This window comes from Pteropus alecto, unplaced genomic scaffold (assembly GCF_000325575.1).
Source record: "Pteropus alecto unplaced genomic scaffold, ASM32557v1 scaffold5, whole genome shotgun sequence".
NCBI lineage: Eukaryota > Metazoa > Chordata > Mammalia > Chiroptera > Pteropodidae > Pteropus > Pteropus alecto.
This window is the reverse complement of record NW_006441953.1, coordinates 18,443,935-18,465,252: the sequence shown is the minus strand read 5'-3', so window position 1 is coordinate 18,465,252 and position 21,318 is coordinate 18,443,935. Positions and strand designations below refer to the sequence as shown.

The 21,318-nt window shown below is 36.8% G+C and overlaps 1 protein-coding gene, 1 long non-coding RNA gene and 1 pseudogene across 5 annotated transcripts in view; 2 read left to right on the top strand and 1 right to left on the bottom strand.

Annotated features, from left to right (window-relative positions):
* Positions 1-16,540, top strand: part of ZCCHC4 (zinc finger CCHC-type containing 4) — a 41,568-nt gene extending 25,028 nt beyond the window's left edge. For 2 of the 4 annotated variants that reach the window (XM_006918953.3, XM_015594964.2), the window contains exons 8-13: positions 119-219; positions 6,783-6,904; positions 7,160-7,235; positions 9,022-9,073; positions 9,589-9,733; positions 13,077-16,540. In XM_006918953.3, the coding sequence (XP_006919015.1) occupies positions 119-219; positions 6,783-6,904; positions 7,160-7,235; positions 9,022-9,073; positions 9,589-9,733; positions 13,077-13,212 (632 nt within the window). In that variant the 3' untranslated portion in view covers positions 13,213-16,540. The remainder of the gene's footprint in view (positions 1-118; positions 220-6,782; positions 6,905-7,159; positions 7,236-9,021; positions 9,074-9,588; positions 9,734-13,076) is intronic. The other 2 variants (XM_015594967.2, XM_015594968.2) reach the window with 2 other exon arrangements.
* Positions 1-21,293, bottom strand: part of LOC112485484 — a 26,540-nt gene extending 5,247 nt beyond the window's left edge. The window contains exons 1-2 of the long non-coding RNA XR_003048472.1: positions 21,121-21,293; positions 488-666 (exon numbers count right to left, since the gene is read on the bottom strand). This is a non-coding gene — a long non-coding RNA (uncharacterized LOC112485484). The remainder of the gene's footprint in view (positions 1-487; positions 667-21,120) is intronic.
* On the top strand, positions 20,019-20,137 carry LOC112485562 (annotated as a pseudogene).
* Positions 21,294-21,318: the final 25 nt, after the last annotated feature.

The following is a 21,318-nucleotide window of genomic DNA, read 5'->3' as shown; positions in this document are numbered from 1 at the left end:
TTAAATGTATTGAATGATTGCAGTTTCTCTTGATACCAGAGTTTTCTAGTTATAATGTTTTATTTTTTCTTTAATATCAATTTCTTATTTTCTTTCTTCCTTTTTTGTGATCCATTAGATAACAATCACAAAGAACTACCAATTTTCTGGATTTTCCCCTATTTTTTTGAATCCCGAATTTGTCAGTTTTTTCCAAGCTTCTGCATGCTGGATTATCAGGTATAGTAAATATTCTGTCTTCTGGCATGGTTGGGGAATGGATATTTAGCTTAAATAAATAATCTGATAAAACTGTTCATTGATTTTAGTTAATGAAATACTATAAGCTATATTAAACACTGAAATTGTACCTTATATAGCTTAGTCCAGTGGTATCTAACATGTCTGTGATCCCTAGGGTGCTTATTAAAATTAGAGATTCTTAGGTACCAAAATAAACCAACTAAATCAAAATCAGAAGGTAAAGCCCCAAGAAAAAACATTTTACCTGGCTTCCCAGGTGATTCTGAGGTGCAGGTATTATCACCAGAAGATTTCGTAGCACCCCAGCATCATCATTGTTTACTTGGGTTTTCTCTGTTCAGAGGTTGTAGAGAAGTAAATCGCGTTTTCTGGTCAGTGCATTGCCATGTACACTTCATTGTGCAACTCAAGGTGCCAGGAGTTCTAAGGAGAGAGAGGTTGCCCAAGGTCGTGGGGCATCAGAGAGGCAGAAATGTTAGTCTGTGTGTGAGCGTGCGTGTGCTGATGCAGGGCGGAATTGATTAGCCCTCCTTCATGTCTCTGCCCAAGGCCCTGGGAACCTCCCGTGGGTGAGAAGAGACCCCGGAGGCCATGGTGGCTCCACCCTGCCCCTCAGCTTGTTCTTCTGTTTTAATGTCCACTTTCCTTGGGTGCTGAAGCTAACCCTGTTGTCTCTGTTACTATGTGTGGTCATCAGGTGGGCACTACTTCCTCTTTTGTAATTATAAATTTCTATTTGAGTTTTCCGAGCAATTGACTAGCCTCTGATGAAGGCTTTTCATCCCTAGAACTGTAAATGTATTCACTAGTAGTTCCAAGCTAGCACTTGGTTCTGATCCTCCTAATTATTTCATTAATCAGCTATGTTATCTTTCTCTTTTTTTTTGGACTTATAGGTTGCTTCCGCCTTTAAGGTACTACAAATAACCCTGCCATAAACATCTTTTATTCATATAATTCTTTTCATATCTTACATAACTTAAATGAATTCCCAAAACTAAAATAGAATTCTAAAAATTACATTATCAAATTTAATGGACACATTTTTATGACTATCGAACTATATTAATAGGTTCCTTTCCAAAACTATGTAACACAAGCCATTTTAATCTTGATGTTTTGAACTCTGCTTTAGGCAAAATCCATATCATAATTATTCTTAAAGCTGGTTTACTTTCCTTTTTAGGGTACCCAGTTTTCTATTTCTTGTCTGAGGGATGCTTCTAGTATTGACATTAGCAATGCAGAGTTAGCTGACATACCCAAGGCTGTTAACTAAGTAAACTAGTTCCAGTTTCCAGGAGTATCTGCTGCTTTTGACAGTGAATGATCACCTAGTACAATGCTCGGTACAGAGTAGATACCCTACATGTTGAATCAATAACTGAATGAAAAAAGAGCATGAACTCTGGATTTGAAAAGGAACTGAGTTTTAATCCTGGTTCTGTCATTTACTAGCTAGGCACATTTTATGTAACTCCCTGAAGCTCATCTTGCCTGTTATATGAGCATAGTTATAATATATCTGCCTCATAAGGTTTTAAGAATTATATGAGATAATTCATTAAAAAGGCTTAGCCTAGGCCCTGACACACAGCAAGTATAGAGTCAAGGTTATTGCTATCAGCATTGTCGTAACCATCACTATATTGTCATCTTTCAGATAGTCTCAAGGTGGAGGTAAAACTCTCTTCAGGTCCTTTTTTTGTACAGTATCTGAGACATTAAAATTGCAAAATACGAAGTCCCTCAGAAAACTGTTTCATCTACATTTAGAGAGAAGTTTTCACTGTGGACAAGAGTTCGAAATGGTGAGGAGGCAAAGGCAGATCCAGAATAAAGCAGATGAGAAAGGTTAATGTAGAGTAGCCAATTACTGTTTGTTTAGACAGCCTATATTACTAGGAAGGAACTTTTGGAAATACTGGAGTTTTAGTTTTGAGAAATAGTTCCAAGGTCCAAGCTTATTGGAAATAATTATGTAATTCAATGTATTGGTGAAAAGGCTCTAATTAGGTTATGTTTATTGGACAGGGTGAAAAGTAGTCATTTCGATAAAGAGAAAGCCAACTTTTGAAAAGAAAAATTAGGAAAAAAATCTGTGAAACAAAAAAACTTGTTTTTCATGACTCTTACTGAAGATAAGAACACTACTGCCCATGACAAGCTCAGTTGGAGAAATTGACTTTACCATATCTCCTTGTGTATTTATTAACCTTATTTGTTGTACCTCCCCTTCGATGGTTTTTCAACTTAAAAAAAAATTTCTCTGGACTTATTATCCTTTCTGAACCTTTTGCTTTTTCTTTCTTTTGTTACTGTAACCTCACTTTGTGGCAACTTTTATATTAGCCTTCATCAAATAAAAATTCGAAAGTCTGTTCTACTTCACAGCTCTTTTCCCATAGACCTTGATTAATCCTTCTTTCTGACATGGCCTAAGATGATGATAAAACCCTAGATCACAATGAAGTTTAAAAAAAAAAAAAAAAAAAAAAGCCAGTAAATCTCTTTTTGAAATACTTTTCAGATAAGAGCAAGGTGGAAATGCTACAAAATCTTCATAAAATATAAACGGTGTAGACTCTTGTGTGTTAAAGCACTTGAGTAGTGCAGAATAAAACAATTTTCAAAGACCTAGAAACCCAAGAGTTTTGTTAAGGGTAGATTAGAAAGGAAGGATGTGATAATGAAAAGAAATTCTGATTTAGAGTCAGAAGTTTGAGTTCTACACTGCCTTTTAGAGGCTATTGAATCATAGGGGAAGTCACTTTATCTTTCTAGGTCTCTGTTTCCTTACCAATAAAATAAAATGATTGAACCAGAAAAGGGATGGCAGATAAATTTCACTTTTAGCGCTAATCCTGATAAATTGGTAGTGACTTTCTGGAGAATTTGTTGAGAATACTCAGGCTCAGTGGCAGAGAGAGAGTAGTGTGACTGATTAGTGATGGCCTTCACAGGGTCAGGGTCAGGGAGCGATGGCATTCAAGTCTTATATTTACTGTATCTCAGCTAGATCATCTCACTATCTTCTACCTTAAACATATATGATCTCTTGTTTCTACTTCATCTGGGACATTTGTCTGGAGTCTTAAAGGTTGAGTTCTTTGCTTTTGTTTTGTTTTTTTTTTAAGATAGCTTTCAAAAAATCATCCTGTATAGAAAACTGTTTTTCAAGGCTAGTTTCATGTTCAGAAAGCAAGATATTTTGACAGCAGTTTCCAATGATTGTAAATTAAAAGATGGCAACTGAAATTCTTAAAACTCAGTATATAATAAATGTAAAACAATTCAATAGATTTGGAGTGACAAGGAGGATAATATATATATTATATATATCACACATATGTAATTATAATATAATATATAATAACATGTAATATATATCACATATATAATTATATATTATATATATACTTTATGGTAATATATTTATAGTAATTTAAAATAAGAGATTACATGGGGTATGGAGAATACAACTGAAAGACCTATTGTGATAGAAATTGGTTGATAGAGCTGAAGAGTTCACTTGGGATCTTTTGAATATACTGAAATTAAACATAATCCTTAGGGAGTTAGGAAAATATAAGTACTCTCTTTTATTTAATCTTTGTTTTCTGGCCTGATGTCTAGAACATAGTAGGTGCAAAATATATGTTTGTTGACTTGAATGTCTTGGTTTCCGTATAACTAGTTTCAGTCTCATGTTACAGAAGAAATTTGCGTAGAGATAAAATTAAAAGTTAGGAAGTACAGAGATTTTGTGCTTTCCCTCATTTCTATACAGTACTTCATCACATTAATCAGTTCCATGGGAGAAATTTTCTATTTGAGAATGCCTCTCATCATCATTGTGAGTGAAATGTCAGGGATAATGATGGGAAAATGGTGTATCAGCTCTACCACTAGTGATATGCAATTTGCAAAATTGTGTTTGCTTTACAACGGTTCCATAGGAGGTTTATTTGTGTGGATGAAGCTATGAAATATGGATGTATGTTAGAGGTACATTAATTTACCCTAGCAGCATGCATTTTACATACCATATGTTTATAGTTAATTAGCACAACAAACCCGCATTTAAAAATAATAATAATCTCAATTAGGTTATGCAAAATCAAGCAATCAACCACCTTCCTGACACATACATTTTCTGATTCCTTGGGTAACCATAAAGAAATTGTTCTTTTTCTCCCTCCCTTCCATCTGCTATCTATTATATTGCATGGAATATTCCATTTGCTAGAAATCTTTCTAAGATATTCTTTTCCAACATTTGAAAAATCTTCTTAAGATTCTTGGGAAGAATTTTTTTTCTTATGACGCTCATGAATGTTTGGAATATCTTTGTTGAATTTAATAAGGTGCCATATATTTATTGAGTCCATAGAGAAGTGCAATGGGGAAAAATGATGAATTTAAGTCATTTTAAAAGAAAACTATTTAAAGTACTATTTAAAGTATTTTAAGGTGATTTTGAAGTAAAATCTACTTTTGTATCTTAACCTCTAATAGGTAACGTATTCATAGAATTTTAAGGTTGGAAAGAAACATAGAGGTGAATATAGGCTAACTTCCCAGTGTAATAATCCTCTCCACTAAATTCATGACAAGAAGTCATCTAGCCTCACTTGACTGCTTTCAGTGAGCAAAGTCCTACAGCCTAACAAGGCAACTCAATTTATTTAATAGCTCTAATCGTTAGAAAATTTTCTCGTATTGAGATAAAATATGCTCCCTATTAACTTCTAACCATTGGTCCTACTTCTGTTCTCCAAAGCAATAAAGGATAAGTCTAATTTCTATTCCACATGACACCCCTTCAGTTATAAAATAGCTATCAGATCCTCCCAGTCTTCTTTTTTCTGAATAAACACCCATATGTTAAACTCTAAATCCTATTCATTTCCATTACTTTCAGTGGAAATTAACTGGTTTTATTAATGTCTCTCTTAAAATGTAGTCTGAATGCAGGGCTTCAGATGTCATCTGACCTCATCCTTTCCTTGTTTTGGTATTACACTTCTGTGTAGGCCAGCTGTGAGCCCGTGCCAGCTTTTTAAGTTATGCTAGACTATGGCCTCACCATACTGACAGTTAACAGAACCCCCAAAAGTTTTTTCACACCGTCCCTTATTTAGCTGAGTCTCCCGACCCCATACTTTTTTTTCTCCACTGCTGGAACTTGTTAATCAGTCTATCTGAATTTGTCTACCTATAAATTTAGGAGGCTTTGGGAGGGCCATGGAGAGAGCTTAGGAGTCTCCCATGAAAGGCCCCCCTTTCCATTGTCTTCAGGTCCTTACATTTTTGTGGCTTGCTAGCTTGTGAGCCAGTTCTGTTGTCACTTCTTTAAGAGTATTCTTGTTTAGAATCTAAACGATTAATTACAACCTATTTGAAAATTGGGCTCTACCTGTATTGACCTCATAAAAATCTCATGGTATTCTTGTGGATAAGCTAAAACAGTGGTTCTCAAATTTCAGTGTGCCAGGAGGGCTTATGAAAAATATAGATTGTGAGGCCCCACCCTCAGAGTTTCTGCTATATTAGGCCTTAGGTGGGTGATAACTTGCATTTCTAACAAAATCCCAGGTGATGTTGCTGATGCTGACACCACACTTTGAGAATTACTGATCTAAAGAAAGATGGACTAAGTGGCCAGGTGAATTCATAATAGGTTTAAAACCAAGTTGAAAACGTGTATGGATAATAGAGTGGTTGGGGGAGGAGACAGGAGCAAGAAGCCAAAGAAATCGTGCTTCTTAGCTTTAGTTTACTTTCGAGATAATCTGCTGAAACTGAAAGTCAAGTTAGGGATCTTGAGAGAGCTGTAAATGTTTGAAATAGTCATTGTGGGGAGAAGAACTGTAGTTATGGGTCTCTCTTCAGTTCCATCTGTCCGTCTACCTCTACCATATGCCAGGCCCTGAACTCAGTGTTTACATATATTACCTCATTTAACCTTCATAGCAACTCTAAGGTCCCCTCCTTTTCCACTTGAAAATCATGCGTACGGGCTTAAGGTCACATAAGAAGTGAGGGGCACAGCCACTGTCTGGCCTGTGCTCTGTCAAATAGTGACTGGCAGAAGGCCAAACTCAGTCCGTCCTGATACTTGGTGAAATGAAAAGGCGTGTAGTGAATTTCACACAGACAGAATGAAAAGCTGCAACCAAGCTGGCACATGTCTTCAAAGGTGAAATGTTTTAATGTCAGAGCTAAATCTAATTACATAATAGCCTTTCTTGTAAAGTCTATTGTATTATATAAAAGATTAGAGTTGTTCTTAGAACCAAGCAATGTGAATTTGTTATAAAAAAATTTACCATTTTTATAATGAAATTTTACTGTCACAGAGGCCTTTCTGAGGCTATTGATTAATAAGTAAACTTTTGCTTTTAAGAATTTCTTATTAAATACTTCAGTTTAATTTGTATCTTGGCATCAGGTCATTCAGTTATTGGTTAAAGAATGTTAATGAATGTTGACTCATTTGATTAAACTTTCTTTTTAAATTTTTAAAAATTTTTTAGGTAGATTACGATAATCATGCACTTTATAAACATGGAAAGACGGGTCGAAAACAGTCTCCTGTGCGTATTTTCACCAATATTCCACCCAACAAAATAATCCTTCCTATTGAAGAAGGGTACAGGTAAGATTACAGTGGGACCTTGAAATACACAGGTCATTGAAAATAAAGTTCCATATAGCTAACATTAAAATGCTTTTTAATATTGACTCATGTAGTTCTTCTGTTACTTTTAACTTCGGCCCGTAATTTTATATTGAATTGAATTTGGATTAACATCCAATTTTTGTAATGAGTGCCCCCACAAACTTTTATCTACTCTGTGAATCTCAATAAGTATACGCAGCTGATTTCTCCAAGTCTGTCTTTCCTCCTCAGATTTTGCCCTCTGTGTCAGCGATACGTTTCTCTAGAGAATCAACACTGTGAGCACTGTAATTCTTGCACATCCAAGGTATAGGTTTCTTTAAAATACATTTTTTATTCAAATATGTCAGTTATTTTAGTTTACTGGTTTCATTACATTCGTTTAATGTTATTTTGTTAATATTTGTATTAATATATTATCATTTATTATACTTCGGTATAGTAGTTTATTTCTAATCATAGAGTACAACAGACTTTTAAAAATACCTCGGTGAACAAATGGGTCTTCTGGTTAATTAAGCCTGAAACATCACTGAGCACAAAATGATAAAATCGAAGCTGTCTTACTTTGGGCACATCATAAGAAGACAGGATTCGTTGGAAAAAACAATCATTCTGGGGAAAATAAAAGGCAGCAGGAAAAGAGGAAGACCAAATATGAGATAGATTAACTCCATAAAAGAAGCCATAGGTAGGAGTCCACAGGAGCTGAGGAGGGCTGTTGAGGACAGGACATTATGGATGTCACTCATTCGTAGGGTCGCCAAGAGCAGAGCCAACTCAATGGCATGTAACACAGTTGGCTTCATCATCATTAACAATTATTTGAATTCATTTTTGTATAGTACTGCTATATAAAATATATATGACTGCTGAAATTACTAGTATTTCAAATAAAGCACTGAATTTTGTGGAGGACAGAATTACAATGTTTCAAATAAGGTGTTGAACTATGAGATACCATCACTGTTTTGAAGAAACTATAATTAATAACATGTCTTGTGCATTTTTTATGTGCCAGGCCCTTTCGTAAGAGCTGCCCATGAACTAAGTCATTCACCGCTCACAGTAGCCCTAGCAGATGGTGCGGGTCCTCTTCGCTTTCTAGGGATGAGGAGGGGCTGCCTGGGACACACCTCCTCTGTGTTTAGGGAGGTGGGATCACCATTAAAGTTGCTCTGTCATTTTAACTACGTCCAGTCAGAAAGAAACATGAAGTTTAGTTTGGCCAATAAGCACATGTTATTCTTCAAAGAGAAAGGGTGTATTTTTATAACTATTAGAAAGTACATTTTTCATAACTTTATAATTTTATCACTGGTTTATACTAGCTTTTAATTATGGTAACCCATCTGATTACATATATTTTTAATTCATTTAGAAATTATCTGTATATCGTTCATTTTAAAAAACGATGCCCAAATCATAAAAGTTCAAAATGAGGAAGACAAAATTTTATTTTTTAGAGATGCACACATATTGGTGAAAGTAAACAAGGAAGTGGCCATCACAAAACTTCAATATTTGTCACTAAGCTGGGCAGGAGGGGGACTGGCTCAGGAAGGGGCACGTGGGGCAGCGTCTGGGGCTGGTGGTACTCTTTCTTGACCTGTGGGGTGCGTCACTGTTTACTAATGTGTTTCATGCATTTTTCCATGTTTTACTTCACAGTTTTAAAATTACCCCAGTAGCAACCTATAATCTCTTTCTAATTACATGAAATTCTCAAATATGAATTTTATTAAGGATTGTGCCAGATAGACGCATAAAAATTATAAATCATTAATTCTCTTGAAATTTTCATTGAGCCTTTCCTTATGCAGATTGCTTTGCTCTACCTGGAATGGACTTTCAAGATCATTTACAAAAATCCCCTTGTTTTAGAGTTAAGAAAATTGGGGCCCACCAAGAAGTCATTGATTTGAGTGGAGAAAAGTATAAATTAAAATCAAAGTATGTAATTTTGAAGCCCAGGAAAGTGAGAAATAAGGAATTAATAATTTATACAGATTTTAATAAGACATTTTAATTTTTAATTGTGGGACTTGATTTTTAATGACAAATTAAACATAATTTAAAAATTGTTTTTGTAGGATGGCAGGAAATGGAACCATTGCTTTCTCTGCAAAAAGTGTGTAAAGCCTTGTAAGTATTTAGAATTAATATTTGAGAGCCTATGAAAACATTTGGGTTTTTTTTTCATTTTAGTAGGATTTTAATTTAACTGTATTTATAAAAGAAAAAAATAATATAGAGACCTGCATGAATTTGCTTGCTTTTTAATTTTTACAGCTACCAAAATGTACATTTTCTCCTTCATAGAGAGACATGACTACTAACACGTTTCAGTGTGGCATTTGGTTTGGCTTATTTTAATAGGGCTTTGTGTCACCCAGCTAGTCCCCAGTGTGTCAGTGGCTCTGAGATCATGACTCATTGGAGGAAGGCTAAATTTGTTGCCACATATTAGAAAGAAGTTAGCTGTTTTATGAGAGATTCCAGTCTCTTAACTTTGGCCTCTTTAGCCAAATTATAACCAGCTATGCAAACCAATCACAATATTTGAAGTAAACATTATTCATGCTTCCCTATCATAAAGGTTAATCAAATGAAAAATTATATTAATGAACCTCCTCTAAAACTTAATTTATGTTCTCCAGCCTGGATCCACTGCAGCATTTGCAATCACTGTGCTCTTCCAGATCATTCTTGCGAGGGCCCTAAAGACGGCTGCTTCATTTGTGGAGAATTAGATCATAAACGTGGTACTTGTCCTAACATCTCTGCATCTAAGAAAGCTAACAAGTTAGTTGAATTCTTTTACTTAGCAGAAAAAATATTTTCCATGTATGGTTTTATACAGAGCAATCCACAAAATTATACTAGTTATAGGATTCAGAAGTGATAAATTAATTGTTCTTTTCAGTGTTATGTATTTGCATAGATGGGGGAGGGAGGATATAAAGATGAGTCAAATAGCCTAAAATTTTACAAACTATAAAGTGGAAAGTGAGTTTATATCTAAGTTTATATCTCCTGTGGTTCATGTGAAATTATAATTTATGGGATTAGAGTTCAGGCTTTATTGAAGGACATGATGTTTAAGTCAGGACAAATCAGATGTAAACACGTGATAGCAGGTAGGGATGGAGAATCATTTCAGATGGAATGGCATGTGTAATTTCACACATTGGAAAATGAAGTTATTTCAGACTTCTAGAAAAATATGTAGGTATATGTAACAATTTAAGTATTTAAAGTTTTAATTTTTACCCTTTTTTTCCCCCTATGATAATTTCCCATCTCTCACCAATACTGGGCATTGGTTATAACTCAGAGCAAAGTTATACCAAAGATAATAGCATATTTAGGAAAGCCATTGCTGTTTCAACTAAGCTAACTTTAATGATTATACTTTATTTTAAACTAAAATGGATAATGGGTATTGAGTTCCCTTGTTTTATTGATATGAAAACCAGAGAGTCGAGTTAGCATTACTTGAAAATTTAGATCAAGATAAAAATTTTGAGCTATCATATGACTTGTGATTTAAAAAATCTATTAGTATTAGAAGTATCCGATTCTTTGGTTTTTATGATTGTATTGGAATTCTTTCCCATTTGTTTATTTTATTTTTTTGGTCAGTGAAAATTTATTTTTTCCATTGAATTCCAGCCATTTGACTGCCTTTTCCATACTGTTTTTTCAAACTTACTTTAAATAATTATTTCCACTAAGTAATGCAAGAAAGAAGTGGAATTTTTAAAATTAAAGAGGTGTATTGAAGAATCTTATGAAATATTTTTCCTAAGAAACCTTCAAGAATAGAATACAACGTAATAAACTACTGGTCTGGAATTGTTGCACTATTTGCAGTGTATTTCCGGTTTCAGACAGGACTTAGTAACGTGTTCAACCTTTGATTCTGTGATCCTACGATACATGGAAAGTGAATTTGCATTTTAGTAAAATATTGTGGGCTCTTCATTGGTCCTTAAATAGCCCTGGCTAGTCTGTTTGGTAGAAATACATTGTTTTCATTGAGGGAAACTGTCTAGTATTTTTTAGTACTAGATTTTATCAAGTTTAATTCAAAGCACAAATCTCTTAGAATATGGTACTTTCTTCTCTGAGAAAAATTGCTAAACTCCTGTTAATAGTTATCTTTTAGTATTACTTTTTTTTTTAAATAATGAAATTGACAATGCAAAAATTTTTTTCTGCACAATAGAGAAAATAATTTTAATAAGCCTTGTTAGCATATATGGCATAAAAATATCTTTTCATCTTATGTATTTTACTGCTCTCTCATATTAATTGGTTTTCCCTTAGTTTCCTTTGGTTGCGAACTAGAATGACGCTGGCTCCCTCTTGTGGTTAAAGCTCATTTTATCAGTTACATAAATATCTATAATTTAGATTTTAGAGGACAAATACTAGGTCAGTTTAATTTTAAGGCAAAATAATACAATTGCTTTATTTTCAATCAGTCATCACTGTTGAAAAACTTTATGTCTAGAAAGTTTTAGGTATTCATATTACCAGTGAATATTTTCTTTGTTACTGTTTACTGTATCCTTTAGTGAAATCTGGTTCATGTTTAGTTATTATGAGTAGATAAGCCAAAGAAAATTTGTTAAAATTTTATATGCAGGCATGCATAGCTTCACTGACTTTGCTATAAAGAGATTATACTTCGTTAAATTTGCTAAATCATCACTTATCAGGACATTATCCTACTTTTTAAAAAATGGCCGGAGGGAAAGGAGATTTATATAATGTGCACAAAACAGTATAAAGATGACTGTTTTGTTTTATTAATTGGTAGGATACCCCAGTCCACAGTACAAAATCTAAATATGGAAAAATTTAAACTTGCCCAGCAAAATTCTGAATAAGTCATATGGAGCTACTAATATTTATTTAGTGACTACTATATGCTTAACATTTTACATAGCTGAATAATTTTTAGTAGACTATGCAGTATCAAGGTAATTAAGAGCACAGGTTCTAGAATCAAGTTGGTTCTGCCACTTTCTCGTTGAATTTCATAGATTCAGTTTCTTCCGCTAAAAATGTTGGAGGGAAGAAAAGGGAAAGATGCCATCTGCCTTGTCTCAGTCTCCTAGCTCCTTGAAGTTAAAGGTTATACCCATTTATTTTTGTTATTCTCAGCACTGAACATACATGCTGATGAACCAGAGAGAGGCCTGAGTTTGGTCCACTGGGGATTATATACTGTTTATGAAGCTCCTTTCCCAGGTTTTGGTTCTGGGAAGATTGAGAATAAGCTTTTCCCTGGGAGCTGTGGTTTAGGAGAGTGAACCTTACCATTGATAGTGCTGCGCAGCCATGGAAAGGTTCCAGGTGTGCCAGTGCTGGCAGCCCCAACCCATTCCTTGGTTCTGCTAGCTTGCCGAAAGGGAATGAACAGACCAGTAATTGCTCTCAACTATAGACTGACTGTAACTTAGTTCAGAGAGCACCAGAAGCAAAAGATCTGTTTTCCTCTGGCATGGGTTAGTGTTCTTAAAGAGTGAGTTTTAACTTGTTCATTTTGAAGCTAGTCTTCAAGAAAACAGAGACCACAAAATGTGGACATCCTGTATGGCACTCATCAGGACTTTTATATCTACCGCAGCAAGGAAAATTAGCCTTGAGACTTATGAGATGGGCCTCTTTAAGTGTTGTCAGTTTTTTCTGTTGTGCTATTTCATTTTTCTACCTCTGCGAACTGCCAGAATGTATCGTCCTTTTTCTGAAAAATGTAATTCAGGGGTTTGGAGATTGAAGTGCTGAGTTGAGCAGTACAGATATTAAAAAAAAAAAAAAAAAAAAAATCAACAAAAAATCTCCCAACTCATTGGCTTGACTATTTACCTCTGTCTTGTATTTGTCCTGAATAGATTGTTCTAAATCTTTAGTAACCGTCTTCCAAAGAATTTTTTTTTCCTCAAACATTTTGCTTGGTCAGGCCTCTGATTGTCTTCTTTTTATTACGGTTAGGATTCGAAGGATTTATGCTTATAATATAGTAAATTCTTTCCCTTCTGTTTTCTTATTTGGTTAGCTAGTTAATTAAACTTCAACCTAATTGCATTATTCACTGTGCTCATTCTACAAAATAATTTAGCACTTTGTTTTTCAGAGCCGTCAGAAAGCAGAAGCAAAGAAAAAGTAATAAGATGAAAATGGAGACCACTAAAGGACAACCCATGAATCATACATCTGTTACAAGGAAGAAGAAAAGGAGAGAAAGAGCCCATCAATATCTTTGCTCTTAAATGTCCAGTGACTTGAGAATAAGAAAGATTTATAGTCCAGCCTTTGATGTCATTTTCTGAAAGTGCCATACCGGACTTAAATCCTGTCGCTTTCAAAGGTGTGCCCCTTTCTAAGCTAGATAATAGGCAGGTGGTATTTGCTGGTTTATGGACCCCTCAGCAGCGTCTCTGGAGACCTGGAGATTTGTTCCATTCTTGGCTCTCTCTCTGTCCTTTTTCTCTCTTTAAATCTCTTCCAATCGTATTATTTTAGCCTCTTTTATCTGAAAAGTGTACATACAGCATTCTTTTGCAGAGTCCAAAGAAAATGAAAACCTAAGGTTTTGTTTATATTATATAAGTGTATGTTAAATAAGATAAATATTTTATATTAAATATTCAATATTGTACAATGGCTTAAACCCCATGTAAAGAGAAGTATAACGTACAATTATTTTTAGAGAGAATCTGAAGGTGATGGAAAGAATTTTGACAAAGGTAGTCCGAAGATATAAAGATTATAATTATGGTTACATTATTATTAAATATTTATTTTTCAAATACTTTTTACAGTTGTCCTTTGATGGTATAGAATCACCTAAATGTTTTTTGAATGAGTAAGTTATTCAGAATTAGGACTTGCTCTGTTATTTTTTGTCTTTTAACCTAGGCAGTAAGTTTCTGTCTATAAAAGCAGTGTAGAAGGCAGGATAGTTTGGAGATTAAATCTCCTCATTCCTATTCTAACACTTTCTGGCTGTGTGTCCTAGGCCAGGTCATTCACTCTTTAGAAGCCCCTGTTTCTTCATTATCATAATGGGGATAATAATAACTATACCTTAACTTGTGATTAAATGAGCATTCGCCTCGTTCTCAGTTCTGTTATTGATGACTGGAGTAGTTGGAACTGAGAACAAACAGTTCATCTCTCCATTTCTGTGTTAGGTACCTGACATTATCTCCTTGAGGTTGAATAGTTTTGAAAGGCTTGCATTTGCATAGCGATTTTTTGTTCCCAGACATCTGCTTTAGAGGCATCCTCGCTTGGGCTTAGTCAGAGCCCTGTAAATGTAGAACTGCCCTCCATCGAATATTTAAATTCTGCCTGGGGTTTAAGTTAGGACTGCTTGACCCCTCATGTGGGGTATTCCATCAGGGCCCTCTCTGGTCAGGGTGGTAGTAGTGTGTACATTGGATGACATCAGATGATGAGCTAAGCTCCTGGACTTAATAAGCATCAGAAAACTCTTCTCTTGCCCCCTTTCCTGTGGGTTGCTATGGTGATAGGATTATTACCATGAGATTTGAACCTTGTAGAATCATTGTGAGTGTTCCTCTCTGATTCAGGTGTGGATATGGACACTGCCTGACTTTCATGGTATCCACAATGTCATGGTAAAATTTATTGATCTCTCCCTTGAAATTCAGACATCAGACATCTATTGCAGAATTGTGTCTTGATGTCCAGTGGTTCTTATCATCATCATATTTCCTTCGTTTTAAGATAACATCAAATGTGGGGGGTCTGGGGGGGAAAGCATTGTTAATGTAATCATAGCTTTTCAGGGGGAAAACTCCATATCTCATTAATTGTGCATATTAAATTTTAGATATATCTTTTTTCAGAAACATTCAAATGTGAAAAAAGTACATCTTCTAAGATGTACTTGAGGAAATTGAGTATTACTTATAATCAGGGATTATGTACTTTAAAACTTTGTTAACTTCTTAGAAAGTTAAAAATAGGAAAACTTGATTATCTTCCTGTGTTCAAGCAATACTGATATTAAGGACTTAATGTCTTCTTTCTTTTCTCAGAGAATAAACCAATAGGATATAAAAATGTCTCTGGGAAGTAAAGTATGATGGGAGATGAGGTCATTTGTTCTAATTAGAAACCTGCAAATCTGAACATTAAGATACCTACTCAAAATGGCACCAGAAGAAAGTCCTTGAAATTTGATAAAACTTTCTAAGCTTTTTAGGATATTCTTCTTAAACAATTACAGCCAAATTTCATTTTACTTCGTGCTTATCAAATTTAATGAAATAGTCACTTTGTAGACACTGAATGATCAGATTTCAGTTCTTATATTTAGTGTGATATTTAGACTAATTTATTTCTCCATGTGCCCCAGTCTTTTCATCCCATTCTCTTCTTTCTGTTTGGAATCTTTTCGTCCATACAGCCATCTATTAAAATCTATGGAGCCTTCAGGCCCTGACCCAAGTCCTTGTCTTCTGGGAGTCTTGCACGAGACCCTGGTATCAACCAATACTTTTCTCTCTGAAGCCCCTGGTGTTCTGCACCACATTTGAGGCACTTTTCATGTATTATTCTTATGTGATTATATTTAAAGACTCTATATCCCCAAAAGATTTCGGTTTCTTAATGTCAGAAATCATTTTACACACTTTTATGTCTCTCTCATGCATTGTAGGTGCTCAATAAAAAATCTGATGAAAACATGGAATTTTATAGAGGCTTTCAGATCGTAGGTGTATTAGATTGCTAGGGCTATTTTAACAAAATAACACAGACTGGGTGGCTTAAATAACAATAACGTATTTTCTCACAGTTTTGGGGGCTGGGCATCCAAGATTAAGGTATTGACAGGGTTGGTTCTTATGAGAGCTCCCTCTTTGGCTTGTAGATGGCCACCTTCTCACTGTGTCTTCACGTGGTCTGTCTGCTATGTGTATGCATCCCTAGTGTCTCTATTTGTATGCATGCCCAGTGTCTCTTGGGGTCCAAATTTCCTCTTATTAAAAGGACACCAATCAGATAGGATGAGAGCCCACCCTAATGGCTTTGTTTTACCTTAATCTCTTTTTTAGAGGCCCTATCTCCTAATACAACCCCATTCTGAGCTACTGAGGGTTAGGGCTTCAACATATGAATTTGGGGGGACATAATTCAGTCCTTAACAGTAGGCATGCCTAAGAGATAGAGAGGACTTGTTCTTTTCTCTTTCTTATAAGAACTGGAAAAAGGAAAACAGACCTCAGCAATATTGAGAGGAACTTAGAGTAGCTAGGACTATCCCAACTAACACGGAGGGTTTAAATGTTGGGATGTGCTGTGTGAGCAGCACTGGCTGCCTTATCTGGAAGTCTCTAAACATAATTCAGCTTTCAAGGTTATTTTAAGAAAAACACAAGTTGATGTCTGGCCTCTTCAAAGTAATTTGTAAAATACTAGGCATCTGAGAGAAGTCTGACTAATTTTCAAATATAAAATCACAGTCTACAAAAGGACCTGATCTGATGCCACCTCTTTTATAATGTCCTTGTTGTCTCTAGTGAAATAGTACATCTCTTGCCAGTGAAATAAAAATGCATGTGTTTATGTCTTTTTATTTATACTTCTTTTAAGGTACTTAAATCATGTATTAGAACGACTTTTTGTACCTGTTTTCCCTTTACAGTTTAGAAGCTCACTGATGGCAGGGGCCTGTGGACATCACTGCACATGTTCACTGGCTCCTAGAGCTGGGCCTTGCACACGGCGGTATCAGAGACCACTGGCTGCAACACGTGTGATCTCTTTATTCCTCTGCAACCCTGCAAAGCAGGTGGCCAGGCTAACACATTTCTTCACCCTCCACGTAATAGCTGTTCATAACTACATATTGAGTGAGTAGAAATGCCATCTAATATACCGCTTTATGCCTCAGAACCCTAACTGTGCTATGTAAGTAAGAAACTAATAGCTTAGGGCTTGCTGTGTAAGGAATGTTTGCACAAAATGCAAAGGAAAATCTCATTTCATTTATTAGATGTGATTTTAATTGGAACATTAGGACATGGGTTAAATTACTTGAGGGTCAGGTAAGAAGGTCATTACAATCAATAAGGTGAGGATAAGATCTCTACCATTTGATTTCAGGTGATTTAATATAAATGTTAACTCAGCAAGACTGAGGAAATAAAACACCAAAAGTGAGCAAGCAGAGCTCAGAGCTCTGACAGGTGAGTTTTATCCCATTAGCTGGGCAATCACAAGATTCTCACACTGCTGAGTTGCTTCATACCTCTACAGACTACAAGTGTAACATCTGCTGGTCACTAAGAAACTAAGCCTGAATAGATGGACCAGTTTCTTCATCAGCAGGTGTAGAGACGAGGAGGAGAAAACTAGAATGGTCCCCTAAACATTCTATGTGCCTAAAGGGGACAAAGGAAACAAAGGTTCCTGTGTATTAACTTTACAGTTACTACAGGGGCCAGGCAAATCAAAGACAATGAAAAGCAACTTTAATCCTACCACCCAGAAATAAGCACTGTCACAGCTTCTGTGTGTGTGCTTCCAAAGATAGATTCTTGTATAAATAGCCATACAGACACACTCTAAAATTTCTCCCACTAAGTAGAGTTGTAAATAGTTTTGTAATATTCCTTTCATAAAACATGTTGTGAATATCAATTTATATATACAAATATAGTATTCTTTAGTATGGATGTATCATATTTTTTAAAAAATCAATATCCTGTGGTCAGACATCTAAGTTGTTTGCATTTTTTTCACCATTGTAAATGACCCTATGATGAACATATTTATAACCAAATCTTTTCTTATATTCTTAGGATAAACTCATATGTATGAATACTGGTTCTGTAGCTCTTATTAGAACTTCTTTCTCCAGAGAAATTCAGAGACCACAAGAGCTAGTCTCTGAATTTCTTTTCCAGAACAGCAGCTGAAGTGGTTGTGAGAAGTGAATAGAAGACTATGAGTTAATACAATTTAGACTCCCTCTGCCATGATGGAACATCTCCCAAATGTCATTCCTGCCATGAGACTTTGGGGGTGGGGCGGGGTGAGGGATAACTGACATCTCTAGCTCTTAAGGCTTTCTATTGGGCATAATTCCATTTCCTTAGCTGTGATTGATTTCTGCTGACAGGGGTTGCTCTAATCACAACAGGGCTCAGGATTTGAATCCGATTGGTGAAGAGGTGTTTGTTCTCCCTCTGAATGAAGAAGTAGGTAGCACCAGTGACCAGATGGAGAACCAGCCTTACGATGACACCCACCCTGAGTTGGGTCCCTGGTGATGGGACGCTGTTGAATCTAGCCTACCCTACAGCTGCCCTATTCTTGGACTTGCAATTTACATGAGCCAGTACATTCTAGTTATTACTTGTGCCACTTTGAGTCAGGTTTGCTTGGCTGCCTAATGAATGAAACTGTAGAAGGGCAGAGAGATCCTAACATCAATATACATTTATTTCTCTTTGTAGCAAATTCAGTCAGTTTGCTTATTTTGTATGTTTCACCTATTTTATGACTTCACAATAGACCTCTCAACATAACAGACTTTCATATGGCATAGGTTAGTCACATCCCACACAACTCCATCTTCCATCCCTGTACACAGTGACTCCCACCTCTTTGCTCAGGCCCTGACCTTTCCCTTTCAAAGCTGCCTTTCCAGCTGCCCATTGGCCGTCACAAACTTCCACACCACACCTTCACCTGAATGTAGTCCTCACTGAACTCTTGCTCTGGTCTTTCTCCACCCCCACCCCCATTAACCACCAGTTGTCTATTCCTTGTGTGTCTGTGCACCCAAATATCCCAACCTCAGTGTTGACTATTCCCCTGTTTTCATTCCCCCAATCTAATCAATAATCAGGTCTTATTATTCTACTTCATAAATGTCTCTGGAATTTCCTCCCTTGCCCTCCCCACCCAACTTGCCTTCCTGCCATCTTTTACCTCCAGTCCTTTCTTTCTACTGCATCATCACCCTTGTGATAAGGATTAAGGTCCTGAATAACCCCAATCTAATCAATAATCAGGTCTTATTATTCTACTTCATAATGAACCAGTGTGATGCTGTCAACAATATGCCCCCTGCCCCCATGAATCTCTCTGTTGGCAACTGACTGGCTCTTGAAAATTCAACTCCATTATAACTCCTGGAAAGATGCCATCAGCATGGGCTAGGCCAAGGTGTGTAGTGATCAAAGAAACAGCCTAGCTACCAAAAAGTTATTTCCAAAAAAAGTTCCGAATTTTTTTTTAAGCACTAGAAAGAGAATATATAGAACATAGACATTCTTAAAGTCTATTTTCTCTTCCATTTCCTCCCCCCTCCACCCTTTCCATTCTCCATACATTTATATCTCCTGTCCTTGCCTCCTCAAAAGGCACTAATGCCTGATCCCTCGGCCTTCTTCCCCTTTCCTCTTGATTCTGTGCCACAGAAGCACAAATAAACGAATTTGACAAAGCAATGTTTTCCTTAGAGAACGAGGAAGGCAAGGAAATGGAGTGCCTAAAGCCAAAGCTGCGTTAATAGCTCTTGTCCTATGGCTACTTTAGATTATTTCCAGGAACAGTCCCTGCCTCCACTCCCACCAGCACACATGAGCCTCTATGGCAACATAAAATCATTTGCTTTTTCCTGGCCACATCTAGAACTCCACACCTATACCGTGAAGTCTTCATAATGTGCAGGTAGTTACTCGCCTCGGTTTCATAACATTGAGTGTATACCTCTATTAACAGTCCTTTTCATGTGTTGTATGAGGGTGCATATGCAGACTAAGTTTCAGGAAAATGGGCATTCACTTCCCACAGGAATGTCTAAGTGGATAGATACTGGGCCCCCATCATCCAGATTATCCATTATTGGCACCTGGAACATTAACACTTGAAAATGCATTTCATAAATAACAAAGGCAAGTCCATTCTCACCTTAGAAATGTTGACTCCAGAAGAATTTGGGAGACATGCTAAATTGTTTGTAGCAAAGGCAAGGAAGAAAAACTCATCTCTGAGAGGAAGCAGGCAGAGTAAGCATCAAGAGGTAAGAATAGTCTACGGCCATACTACCCTGAACAAGCCCGAAACCGTCTGATCTCGGAAGCTAAGCAGTGTCGGGCCTAGTAAGTACTTGGATGGGAGACCACCTAGGAAGACCAGGTGCTGTAGGCATACAAAGTAAAAAAAAGGATTGTAAGCTGACAAGGTCCTTGCAATCTGTGAGGTCAACCAAGAGTTGCCTCGTCTAAAAATAAAAAAAAAAAAAGTTAAGAACAGTGCCTGGCACAAAGTAGTGCCATGAATATTTGTTGCTGAATGAATTAGTTTACCTCTGTCACCTACGTCCCAGGGACTAGATCCAGACAAAGTGCAAGAAGATGGGACTTATTGGAAGCTGAAGATCCTACTGCCTCTTTTGAGCAAGTAAAATAACTGAAAGGTAGATGGCTTTCTACCACAGATTTTAAGTTCAAGAATCACAGGATGATACTGTAACATTCTCTTAACCTGGTCATAACTTGTGGGACTTTTTGAACATGTTGACACACTGAAACGTGTCCTGTATAAAGAAGCATCAGATGGGTTCTGATTTACCTGCCTGTGAGGCTGACCTGTAGCCTGCCTTCATTTGTGTATTCCAGATTCCTTCACGTAGCAGATACTCAAATAGCTATGAGAAAACTCCTAAATGAGTCCATAGCCCTCATTTATTGTGGTGGGGCCACTACTACCAATAAGGTGTGAGTCTTAAGTGAGATAAAAGAATAAAAATAATTGTCCATGTCAGAGGTTTAACAGCAGGGCCCTTCCACCTAGGCTGTAAATTGGAATCGCCTACAGAGTTGGAATAAAGACTGGGTCCCTCCCATATTAATTCTCTTTTAATTGGTCTGGATTATTGGGCAGGGGGGTCCAAAAAATCTCTCTAGGTGATTCTACCGAACGGTCGGCACTGTGAACACCGGTTTAGAGACTGCCAAAGGCTCCAGCTGATCAGGACCTAAAGTTTGCGGTACTTTTTGTCTGTCTTCCCACCGTTTCTGAGGCCTCGCCCCCATCCCCAAACCTAAGACTGTCCATTCACCCGCAGCAAGGAATTTTTGGGAAAGCGGACAAGACCTGCGGGCGCGCACACACGTGTATACAAGCCTTACCCATGGAGCGTTGTGCGGTCTCAGCGACACGCCCCCGTCCAGGCGCCCAGCCCTCCTCCAGCCGCGCATCCGGGTCCAGCCAGCGGGCTGCCTCCCGCCCTCCGTCAGCCCCGCGTCCTCCCTACGCATGCGGGTCCAGACCCCCCGCCCTCCGCTTCCAGTCCCGCGCTTTCTTCTCGCGAGGAAGTAGCGCCGGAA